Source organism: Schistocerca gregaria, chromosome 1 (assembly GCF_023897955.1).
Source record: "Schistocerca gregaria isolate iqSchGreg1 chromosome 1, iqSchGreg1.2, whole genome shotgun sequence".
Taxonomy (NCBI): domain Eukaryota; kingdom Metazoa; phylum Arthropoda; class Insecta; order Orthoptera; family Acrididae; genus Schistocerca; species Schistocerca gregaria.
In genome coordinates this window covers 826,661,364-826,674,252 of record NC_064920.1, presented here as the reverse complement: position 1 = coordinate 826,674,252, position 12,889 = coordinate 826,661,364, and the positions used below count along the sequence as shown (strand labels likewise).

Here is a 12,889-nt window from a genome sequence, read left to right as displayed (position 1 = left end):
TTACAGCAATGTTAAAATCTAGCAACAAATCATAATTTTTACTCTGAAATGGTCATTTTTAGTGGCACTACAATAAGGAAAACATTTTTGTTTATTTCAGGATCAATGTAATTTGAAAACTGATCTGACAGGAGGAAAAATACACCTGAAGCAGTCTCTCACATCTACAGATTCACTGACACCCAATGCTGTAGAGAGAGTGTGTGTGTGTGTGTTTCACAAAACACTTGTACCTTTTAATAGTGTATGTAGATTTCCAGTCTTATAAGATATAGAATAAATGTTATATGTCAAAACTTCATACTCAAACAGTGCCTTCATTCATTTAAGGAAAGGCAGTGATAGAGAACATTTCTCCACGTTAACAAGGGATCTCTCACAATCTGTAATTAAGACTGACACTGAAATATCAATGCAGACAAATGGTGCAGTTCGAATTCGCCTGTAAATGAGCTTCATTACATATGGATGTAGGAACTTTGAATAAAAGTAAAACTTATGTCCCCTGCAGTTTTCATTTGACACAGTACATACAGAGAATGTGTGGTTCAACGGGAACTTTACTTTCATACAAAGCAAACAAGTCAAATGTAATTATTGAATCTTCTATATACACTTCTATGACGGCTGAGCCTTACACTGGAAAGGTATCAATGGACTACATCGGAACTACGTGAACTACAAAGCCTGGCAAAAAAAACCTCATAGATGACCAATGGTACATGTATTGATCGAGTTTTCAACTAATTTTGACGTCTTTTTTAAATTCCTTCTATATTGTTGGCGACGAATAAGAATGATTATTACAAGAACCACTTTTCTGGAACCCCATTTGGTTTTTCCTTCTTAAGTTTTGCTTCATGTTGACTTTAGCTATCGTGGTTTGAACACGTATTCCCTAATAAAGTTCAATGAACAATTAAAAGAGTAAGTGACGATATGTATTCCAATACAAATTACTGTAGTGTTGCCACGGTACGCTACATGACATACTGCAATTCACATCCAAAGTTCCATTATATCGTGTAATACTTGACGTTTAATATAGGAGCATAAACTATTATGTATAAGAAAACATCAGGTTTATAAACGCATATAGCATAAACAAAAACAAGCATATATTCGCTAAAACACCAAGTTGCAATATCACATATTGTTCAGTTCGGTTGACCAGTAAGTATCGCTTGAACAAATAACGAAAATATGGCAATACCTCCTGCACAACTTGGTAAAACAATTAAACAACTTATACGCCCACTCCCTGCACCCGTACTTGTCATTTTCAATACTCGGTTTTAAATTTTGATAGCTCCAAAAGCCATCCGCAGAAGATATTCTGCATCGAAATGCGTGTTGACAGCAAGGCGGCAGTGTCACTTCGTCCAAGGAGTGCAGAATCTATTTATTAGGTTTCATATGATATCCACCTGTTATGATATCCACCTATTCTGATATAGTTATCGAGAACAAAACTGAAATTATTCATTAAAGGCCAATTCACAAAGGTCGTCACGTCAGCGTTACTGCCCGTCGAGTCACATCACGTCCCATTAATTCAGTTCAGGTCACGCGATCTCAACTCGTATTGCAGTCCTCAACCGTTCTCATGCGGAAGCTGTCGTCTTCGAAATATGATTATTAACTGTTTTTGGGAGGGCAGGACACACTGATGTAACATCACACCCGTTCCGTCCATCTACGTGGTACCTTATATAACTGGATGCTGCAATTCACACTTACACGAAAATGATATTTATCTGACTCATATGGTTCACTGCTTTAGGAATAGCCTGTATATTACAAGAGGAAGACAGAAATAAAGAAACAAAGAAAAAAGAGTGTGGTTCCGGAAGATAATGGTCCAGAAGGAATTTCACACACACTACAAGGAGCTATAGGAAGAGGAATCTGCATTAATAATTATTTTAGAAGATAGAAGCACCAACTTTTACATTTGTTATGTCAAATTCCACCCAGCATTTCTAAAAGGAAGACAGTATTACACGCTGCTATCACACCCCATAAATAATGCGTTTATTTAAGTTTAGTTGTCATTCCAGTGCAAATTTTTGTGCAGTAGTCGTATCTCAATCAATTCCCTCCCCCCCCCCCCCCTCTTTCAAGAATACTTTATCAAACATTACAAATGCCTGACAACATACAAATAACTTTCACTTAGTAATCAATGTGATTCTACCAAAAGTAACTTTTTCACTTAAAACAATGGCCACATTGCAATCCATTTAATTTAAAATATTAAATACTGATGTGTATAAAAATCCATTTTATAAATGTTGTAGAGGTAACATAATTTACAAGTACTACTGAAAATCAATTTCTGGCACATGATAATTACAACACAATGTGGAAAACTTTAATATGTTTGTACCACACTTCTTCTTTCCTAACAGAATTTCAGTAACTCCTCTCACCCATGTCGTACATTTCACACTGCTACCTCACTACTTCAATTAATATTTTATTATAGATTTTAACAAATGAATAACGAAACTAAACAATTTACAACAAAAACTTGAATTACGAAGACTCGGAAAAACAACTGATATAAAGCACGAAAAGCAAGAAAAACCAAAGTTAGAGGATGAGCGCGTGTATCGAAAGGATAATGATATCAGCTGTCAAAACATTCTTCCCGAGACAGATTGAGAGTGCTGTGATGTAATGTGATGTGATACTATGTGTGGATGCAGCTGTTTGAAATACATTCCGGAATATTTTGATGGATGGGATGTGTGTGATGTGACAGTCAATGTGTATTGGCCTCAATGAGATATGTCGAAACATGCACGTATATATCCATTCTGGTCAAATGTAACCAAATAAGGCCAATTCAGTCTGCCTGTAACATCTCATTACATCCCATTAAAGCAATTTGCAATGCATTTCAAATGTCAGCATTCCCACTGGCCATCACATAACGTCACAGTACTGTCAAAGATTTTCGAGAAGAATGTTTTGATGGATGTCGTTTCCATACATTGTTGATCACATGATCCCAAGCTCATTCCTCCCTGATACACAGCCTTGATCCTATCTACCCACCTTCATAGTTCGTTTCATTGTGCTTTTCATGGTTGATATCAGTTGTTATTCTAATACTTCATCATTTGTTATTTTTATTATGTGTTAAAAATTGTTTCATTTCATTGTTCCTTTTGTTAAAATTTATAATTTAATATTTAATGGAAGAAGATTGATTGAAACTGTGAGGCAGCAGTCTGAACCGTACAACATTATTGTACTTAAAATTTGTACTTCAGATTTTTCAACATACCAGTACCATATATTATATTTTAGAATGAAATAGATTGCAACATGGCTCCAACCTGAAGTGAAAAAAGTACTGTGGGTAGAATCAGATTGATAACAAAATGGATCTTATCTATATGTTGTCAGGTCTATGTAATGCTTGATTAAAAAAAGGTGACTGAAACCTTCAGACATTGCAACAGTGACAAGTGCTCCTTTGTAAGGTATACATCAAGTAACAGATTGGAACTGTTTTTATTTGTGGCAGACTTATTTATTGTTATGTAGCTGCCTGGATTGTGTGTGAAATAGTTTTGCAAGCACCAGTGATCAATGTTTATGAAGTTTCACTACCAACCCCAGTACAAATAAGACACTTGAAATATCTAAAGCCTATGACAAAATGTACTGAAAACACATACATCTTGAAGGGCAAAGTATTGAGGAAGATACGACTATTACACAAAAATTTCCACTACACTGGCAACTAAACGTAACCTTAGAAAAAACAATTTTCCATGAGCTGCGATAGCACCTCATAATTCTGTGTCCAGTTTAGTAATTATGTGTATATTGTTCTTGTTGTGTCTTCAGTCCTGAGACTGGTTTGATGCAGTTCTCCATGCTATTCTATCCAGTGCAAGCCTCTTCATCTCCCACTACTTACTGCAACCTACATCCTTCTGAATCTGAATCGTGTATTCATCTCTTGGACTCCCTCTACGAATTTTACCCTCCACGCTGCTCTCTAATACTAAATTTGTGATCCCTTGATGCCTCAGAACATGTCCTACCAACTGATCCCTTCTTCTAGTCAAGTTGTGCCACAAACTCCTCTTCTCCCCATTTCTATTCAATACTTACTCGTTAGTTATGTGATCTACCCATCTAATCTTCAGCATTCTTCTGTAGCACCACATTTCAAAAGCTTCTATTCTCTTCTTGTCCAAAATATTTATCGTCCATGTTTCACTTCCATACATGGCTACACTCCATACAAATACTTTCAGGAATGGCTTCCTAACACTTAAATCTATAATCAATGTTAACAAATTTCTCTTCTTCAGAAACACTTTCTTTGCCATTGCCAGTCTACATTTTATTTCCTCTCTACTCGACCATCATCAGTTATTTTGCTCCCCAAACAGCAAAACTCCTTTATAACTTTAAGTGTCTCATTTCCTAATCTAATTCCCTCAGCATCACCCGACTTAATTTGACAACATACCATTACCCTCGTTTTGCTTTTGTTGATGTTCATCTTATATCCTCCTTTCAAGACACTGTCCATTCCGTTCAACTGTACTTCCAAGTCCTTTGCTGTCTCTGACAGAATTACAATGTCATCGGCGAACCTCAAAGTTTTTATTTCTTCTCCATGGATTTTAATACCTACTCCGAATTTTTCTTTTGCTTCCTTCACTACTTGCTCAATATACAGATTGAATAACATCGGGGAGAGGCTACAACCCTGTCTCACTCCCTTCCCAAGCACTGCTTCCCTTTCATGTCCCTTGACTCTAATAACTGCCATCTGGTTTCTGTACAAATTGTAAATAGCCTTTCGCTCCCTGTATTTTACCCCTGCCACCTTCAGAATTTGAAAGAGAGTATTCCAGTCAACATCGCCCCTGTATAGATGCTCTATATACTCCTTCCACCTTTCTGCTTTCCCTTCTTTGCTTAGAACTGGGTTTCCATCTGAGATCTTGATATTCATACAAGTGGCTCTCTTTTCCCCAAAGGTCTCTTTAATTTTCCTGTAGGCAGTAACTATCTTACCCCTAGTGAGATATGCTTCTATATCCTTACATTTGTTCTCTAGCCATCCCTGCTTAGCCATTTTGCACTTTCTGTCGATCTCATTTTTGAGACGTTTGTATTCCTTTTTGCCCGCTTCATTTATTGCAATATTTCTTCTGTTACCCAAGGATTTATAGTAGCCCTCGTCTTTTTACCTACCTCTGCTCCCTTCACCATTTCGTCCGTCAAAGCTACCCATTCTTCTTCTACTGTACTCCTTTCCCCCATTCCTGTCAGTTGTTCCCCTATGCTCTCCCTGAAACTGTACAACCTCTGGTTTAGTCAATTTATCCAGGTCCCATCTCCTCAATTTCTCACCTTTTTGCAGTTTCTTCAGTTTTAATCTACAGGTCATAACCAATAGATTGTGGTCAGAGACCACAACTGCCCCTGGAAATGTCTTACAATTTATAACCTGGTTCCTAAACCTCTGGCTTACCATTGTATAATATATCTGATACCTTTTAGTATCTCCAGGATTCTCCAATGTATACAACCTTCTTTTATGATTCTTGAACCAAGTGTTAGCTATGATTAAGTTATGCTCTGTGCAAAATTCCACCAGGCGGCTTCCTCTTTCATTTCTTAGCCCCAATCCATATTCACCTCCTATGCTTCCTTCTCGCCCTTTTCCTACTCTCAAATTCCAGTCACCCATGACTATTAAATTTTCGTCACCCTTCACTACCTGAATAATTTCTTTTATCTCATCGTACATTTCTTCAATTTCTTTGTCATCTGCAGAGCTAGTTGGCACATAAACTTCTACTACTGTAGTAGGCATGGGCTTCGTGTCTATCTTGGCCACAGTAATGCGTTCACTATGCTGTTTGTAGTATCTTATCTGAACTCCTATTTTTTATTCATTATTAAACCTACTCCTGCATTACCACTATCTGATTTTGTATTTATAACCCTGTATTCACCTGACCATAAGTCTTGTTCCTCCTGCCACCGAACTTAACTAATTCCCAATATATCTAACTTTAACTTGTCCATTTCCCTTTTTAAATTTTCTAACATATCTGCCCGATTAAGGGATCTGACATTCCACGCTCCGATCCGTAGAACGACAGTTTTCTTTCTCCTGATAATGATGTGCTCTTGAGTGGTCCCCACCCGAAGATCCGAATGGGGAACTATTTTACCTCTGGAATATTTTACCCAAAAGGATGCCATCATCATTTAATAATACAGTAAAGCTGCATGCCCTCAGGAAAAGTTACAGCCGTAGTTCCCCCTTGCTTTCAGCCGTTCGCAGTACCAGCACAGCAAGGCCATTTTGGTTTGTGTTACAAGACCAGATCAGTCAATCATCCAGATTGTTGTCCCTGCAACTACTAAAAAGGCTGCTGCCCCTCTTCAGGAACCACCCGTTTGTCTGGCCTCTCAACAGATACCCCTCCGTTGTGGCTGCAGCTACAGTACGGCCATGTGTATCGCTGAGGCATGCAAGCCTCCCCACCAATGGCAAGGTCCATGGTTCATGGGGGTATGTGTGTAATTTGAGCAATATATAGAAAACTAGTGCTATTACTTTCTAAAATACCTATACAATGCAGATTCCTCTTCCTGAAGCTTATTGTAAAGTGTGTGAAATTGCCTTCTGTGATAACATTTTTTGTACCCACACTATATTTTTGCATTGTTTTCCATCCTTGTCTTCCTTCTCTAATATACATTCTCTCCCTGCTAGCTACAAATCACATGAGTCAGATAATTGTCGTTTTCATTCAAATGTGGTCTCCAGCATCCACATATATAAGCTATAGCATTGTGTGTGTACACTGTGTGCACAAAAATAGTTAACAGACATTTTGCAAAGACTGCAGTAAACAAGGAAAAAAATCGTTGAGGCCAGCTATGCAAGGACGTCTGGCTGCAGGGTATCCTAGGAACATAGGGGAGGCGCATGATTGCCAGTTGGAGGCACGTCTGTATCGTTCACAGCTGTCGTGACATGTGTTAGGTGTCGCAATTGCTCTTGCACATGCACGAGGCTCATTGACTTCTAATGTATTTGCTAACATTGTTTGTTGTTGTTGTAATGTAGGGAATAAGTCATCACAGGTCGCTGAGAGACGTACCTGCACAGTGGGAATAATATGTGTTGCTTCGGTACATTCGAGTAGTGTTGTAGTTAAGTCTTCAGCTTCTGTTCTGCCTGTCATAAGCAGGCATGAATGTTGTCTCACGACCTGTAAACAGATTCGATGCGAAGAGCCCCAGGATGAATGGTGTGTCACATGATGGAACAGGGCAGCCCAGTCGATGTCAAGGGAGAGATGGAACTTTCTGAGGAACATTTGAATCAAAAACCAATTCCAATTGAGCCTATTGTTCACATGTGTGCACCTTTATGCTCCTGCCATGAACTTATGGCACCATAATTCTGTATTATGGTTAAATGTGTACACTTCTTTGTGAGTGTGGTATTACCATTGCACCATTCAGATTGCTGGTACGACTTTATTAACCTTTTCAACAGAAAATGCTATATATGCTTTCACTGATCAAATATTAAATGCTCTTAATAACCGGACATCACCCATTGGTATTTTTTGTGATCTCTCAAAGGCCTTTGATTGTGTAAATCATGGAATTCTTTTAGATAAGCTAAATCATTATGGTTTGAGTGGGGCAGTGCACAAATGGTTTAATTCATACTTAACTGGAAGAATGCAGAAAGTTGAAATAAGTGGTTCATGTAATGTTAAAACAACAGCTGATTCCTCAAACTGGGGTGCTATCAAGCACGGGCTCCCACAGGGTTCGGTCTTAGGTCCTTTACTGTTCTTGATATACATTAATGACTTACCATTCCACATTGATGAAGATGCAAAGTTAGTTCTTTTTGCTGATGATACAAGTATAGTAATAACATCCAAAAACCAAGAACTAAGTGATGTAATTGTAAATGATGTTTTTCACAAAATTATTAAGTGGTTCTCAGCAAACGGACTCTCTTTAAATTTTGATAAAACACAGTATATACAGTTCCGTACAGTAAATGGCACAACTCCAGTAATAAATATAGAATTTGAACAGAAGTCTGTATCTAAGGTAGAATTTTCAAAATTTTTAGGTGTGTCCATTGATGAGAGGTTAAACTGGAAGCAACACATTGATGGTCTGCTGAAACGTCTGAGTTCAGCTACGTATGCTATTAGGGTTATTGCAAATTTTGGTGATAAGAATCTCAGTAAATTAGCTTACTATGCCTACTTTCATTCACTGCTTTCGTATGGCATCATATTCTGGGGTAATTCATCGTTGAGTAGAAAAGTATCCTGCAGACATCTATTTAAGGATCTAGGGATCCTCACAGTAACCTCACAGTATATATATTCCCTTATGAAATTTGTTGATAATAATCCAACCCAATTCAAAAGTAATAGCAGCGTGCATACCTATAACACCAGGAGAAAGGATGATCTTCACTATGCAGGGTTAAATCTGACTTTGGCACAGAAATGGGTAAATTATGCTGCCACAAAAGTCTTTGGGCACCTACCAAACAGCATCAAAAGCCTGACAGATAGCCAACTAACTTTTAAAAATAAATTAAAAGAATTTCTAGATGACAACTCCTTCTACTCATTGGCTGAATTTTTAGATATAAACTAAGTAAAAAAAAACTTAATCATTAGTGGCATGCAATATTTTGTGTAATGTAATTTATTGTACAGACATCTTTTATTAACCTGACACGTTCCACATCATTACGAAGTGTCGTATTCATGATCTATGGAACAAGTATTAATCTAATCTAAACTAATCTCTAATCTAAGAGTTCAGTGGGTTCATCTGATTCGACATGTGTTTCAGTCTAGCTTAGAGCTGTTTTATGGTTTTTAAAATGTTGTATAAGGAAAAGGTCTCTGCAGATTCATCTGATTTGATGTTTGCTTCAGTCTAGCACAGATCCATTTTAAGTTTTTTTAAATGCTGTAAAATAAAAAAATTACAACACTCTAAATATGCTCTACAAAGGTAAAACGCATTGTCAAAAAAAGGATAAATTGCAACCAAGACTGTTTATAATTAAAATATTCTACATGTGGTTGCTGTACCAGACAGCCAAATGGAGCTGAAGAAATTTTAATTTCTGAGGAAATAAATCCTCAGAACCAGTTTTACAACATCGTCAGTGTAGAACGCCACAGGATAACATAACTCCTTCATGAGCAGTACAGTATGTCCTGCTTTTCCATGCATGTGGATGTAGCCCTTGTATGCAACATGGAGTTGCAAACTTGGAGCCTCATAATAAGATTCAAGTATGTGTTGCGGTTCTGTACATACTTCGAAGCCTACATCGATCAGGAAGAATGTATTTGTGGACGCATCCTGGATATAGATATCGCCTTCACTGTGTGTTGTCATTGTGGAGGAGAGTCGACTCGTCAATGAAGGAGAAACCAGTGTGCCTTTATCGGGATGCGTTTGAAGTTTGAATGTAACCAGGGCTTCTGACAGTTGAGAGCAGCATCGCCGAAATCAGCAGCAGCTGAGAAGTGGCAGGGTGAAAGAATCAGCTGGCCTGACATTGTCAGTCAGTGGTGCCGTGTCATGCCAAGTACACTTGGAACACCAGCATAGGGCAGGAGGTTGTGACGTCAGCTTCGATCGTCGTCCGATGATATTGCCTTCGTTTGGTGCCTGGCCAGTAAGACCAGAAGAGGGAGTAGGCTGGCTTGCACTGATCCACTATCCATGTTGTATGACTGTCAAACGCCTGTCTTCCAGGGCCACTTTTTGTCGAAACAATCGGTTTCGTGTGCATTCATTGTCAGCTGCAACTGCTGAGTATTAGATCAATGATTAACTCTGTATGCTCAGCGAGATAGCACATTAGCATGACAAATTTCAAGTTATCATCCACAATCCCTATCGTCTGCGACTGAACCTCCAGGATCTTTTACAATTGGTTTGAACCACGCTTTTTAATTAACGACAAATTGCATTAAAATCGCATCACATATTCATCCTAACAGTATAACAATGACTTTTCATTGTCGATCACGAGCTCTTATATTTTGTTTATTCTTTCAGTTAATACTGTTTCGTAAACAGGCCGGTTTAGAACACTGTTTTTTTTCATTATGACAAGCCACAGTATGTGCCTCCAGTCGCTGCAACTTGTTTTTTATGTCTTTTACCATTAGCCTCAACTGTGGTGATGCGCAACCTTAGCCTTGGTAACACTGTGTCCCTGAAACTGTCATATCAGGCGCCACTGCAAGGTCTCTGGTGCTATTCGTGTCTAGCGAATAGTGATATCAACTTTGTCATGTTTCGATTGACCCATGTGTGTCCTACTTGGACTGTTTGAAGCTTAATAAAGGCCATTGACTACTTATTCCAAATCGATTGGTGGATATAGGAATTAGATTTTCAGCTACACTCATTATGCATACAAAGCACAGTTAACAGTGCCTACTTCCGATATCGTTTTGGTATCACAAACATATCCACCACTCCACAATCGAAGATTTCAGTTGAGGTTATAATAGTATGTGACTCATCTTGTATTACCCTCGTGCAATAAATACATTTAATAAGTATTCTTTTGTTTTCTTTATGGCCGCCAAGCACTAATGGAGCTAATTTACTTTGCTTTATTTTTTAATCGAATTCTGGATGGTTGCTAGATTGTAATTCCAGTTATTGTTCATTTCTGTTTTCAGTATAGAAACTAGCATTCTGATTCATTCATATTCTGTGAAGCAGCCATCTTTGATTTTACATATCACTTTATGGAAATCAAATTTCATTAACAAGAATTTAGTTTCCAGTAGAACTTTGAAGTTAATACAGCTAAATATTTACATTAAAAGAACTGGATCACAAAGCTACCAATTCATTCATTTAAAACCCCCATTCTCTCTGTCAGAATGATCAGAATTACTTCAACAGTCTTAATTTAGAGATTTTCCAATTTTTTAGGTAATGAAACACTATGATTTGGGGAAACAACACATTTTGAGTAATTTTGAAATTGTCTTGGAATTGGAAGTGTGAAATGTTTTAGATTGAAATTAACACTGTCTTTAAGAATTATTTACATATAATTCACCAAACATCACACAAAATTGCGCTAAGCTCCTGTAAAGTTCTAGTCTTTAAGAAAATTAACTGGAGCCATATCTTATCATGTTGTGACGTTTATTATTGCGTGCATCATTTAACTGAGAAGTGGAAAACCAAGATTGCACTGCTTCTTCACATCTCTCATACATTAATTACTTGTCGACCAATAATGCGACATGTACACAGACTTTCAGTACAAATGCTCCATACTAACGAGCATACTACGACACTGATGTTATATGCAGCAAAACTACAAATTTTGTGTTTGCACTGACAAATAACATTCCAACTGCGCATCCTGTATCTGCTTCAATGTACAAGCCCACTATGTCGCAAATACGAGCTTTAGACAAGATCATTAAACAACAACCAAAGGACAATAGTTCCACCATATCTTATTGGAAAACTACACCATGTGTATCAATAGATGCTCGCAGTGCAGTAATCACTGGACTACACCATGCAATGAACTGAACCACTGTTACTTCAGTGGCCACAGCTCCAAAACTTTGCAGCGTTTTGTAGTTCCATTACACGTCATAAAAATGCACTCCATCATGTGAGCCATAAAGTCACTTCGTCTGACTTGACTGGAGGAATTTTAGGTTATGTTGCTACTTGTCATTGCATGGCGTAGTCAACTGGTTTATGCCCTGTGAGCATATGTTGGTACACGTGCTGTAGTTTTCTGATACGATATGGTGGAACTATTGTCCTTGGGTTGTTGCTGTGGAATGATCGTCTAAAGTTCGTATTTGCGACGCGTAGGCGTGTACATTGAAGCAGATAGAGGATGCACGGTCAAAACTATTATTTGTCCTTGCAAATGCACAATTTGTAGTTCTGCTGCATATAGCATCAATGTTGTAGAATGCTTGTTAGTATGGAGCAATTGTACTGAAATCTGTGTACATGATGCATTAGACATGTCAGGTGTAAAATCAGTCCATACATATAAAGGTCGTGAAGGATCACCAAATCTCGCTGTGTTAAGTTCAGAGCACTAGTTAACTGATAAAAATTGCCATTGTTGCATCGCATTCACTGTGTCCTGTGCATAAATGTTACCAGTCATCCCTATTCCAATTTGCACACTGTCTGTTGTTGCAAGTACATTGAGCAATGGCAGGATTAATACCTGATGTAATTGGAGTTGTTGAATCTCATAAATCGTCCAGTGTACACGAAGTTGTGTATGCTGGTTCCATTACATGCACTAAAAGAAAGGAAAACAGTTTAATATAGAATATCACTGTAATCGTGGTGTTTTCGCAGTTGGGGTCACTAATCTATGTAGTTTTGATCATGACATAGACAAAAAATCACCAATGATACTCAAAGATGTAGAATCTCAACACATATCATGTATTTTACACAGCACAATGCACGAACAACTTACATTCGCAGTCGCTTGATCTGAACTAACTCTTTCAGGGGCAGACACTTCACCCTGCACTCCCATCACTGGACAGCGATAGTCTGTCCCCAAAACACGAAAAATTAGTTAGGTTTTGCAGAAACAGAACAGATCTGATGTCTATACTGTGCGTAGATAAGACCACATGTTGATGAAACAATTTTCATTAAACAACATTTTAAGTGGAAAAAATCAGCCCTAACGCAGGAGGAAAGTACTGTTGTTTACAATGTTATTCGTTACATGAGGAAAAAAAGTTACAGAAAATGTAAACATGCTTTATTTATTCCCTTGTAAATATTTCTG

The 12,889-nt window shown here is 37.8% G+C and overlaps 1 protein-coding gene across 1 annotated transcript in view; it reads right to left on the bottom strand.

The window, feature by feature from the left end:
• LOC126271793 (glutamine amidotransferase-like class 1 domain-containing protein 1) overlaps positions 1-1,582 on the bottom strand; it is a 70,181-nt gene extending 68,599 nt beyond the window's left edge. Inside the window, exon 1 of the mRNA XM_049974179.1 lies at positions 1,214-1,582. Coding sequence (XP_049830136.1) covers positions 1,214-1,280 — 67 coding nt within the window. The 5' untranslated portion in view covers positions 1,281-1,582. The remainder of the gene's footprint in view (positions 1-1,213) is intronic.
• Between the last annotated feature and the right edge of the window lie 11,307 nt (positions 1,583-12,889).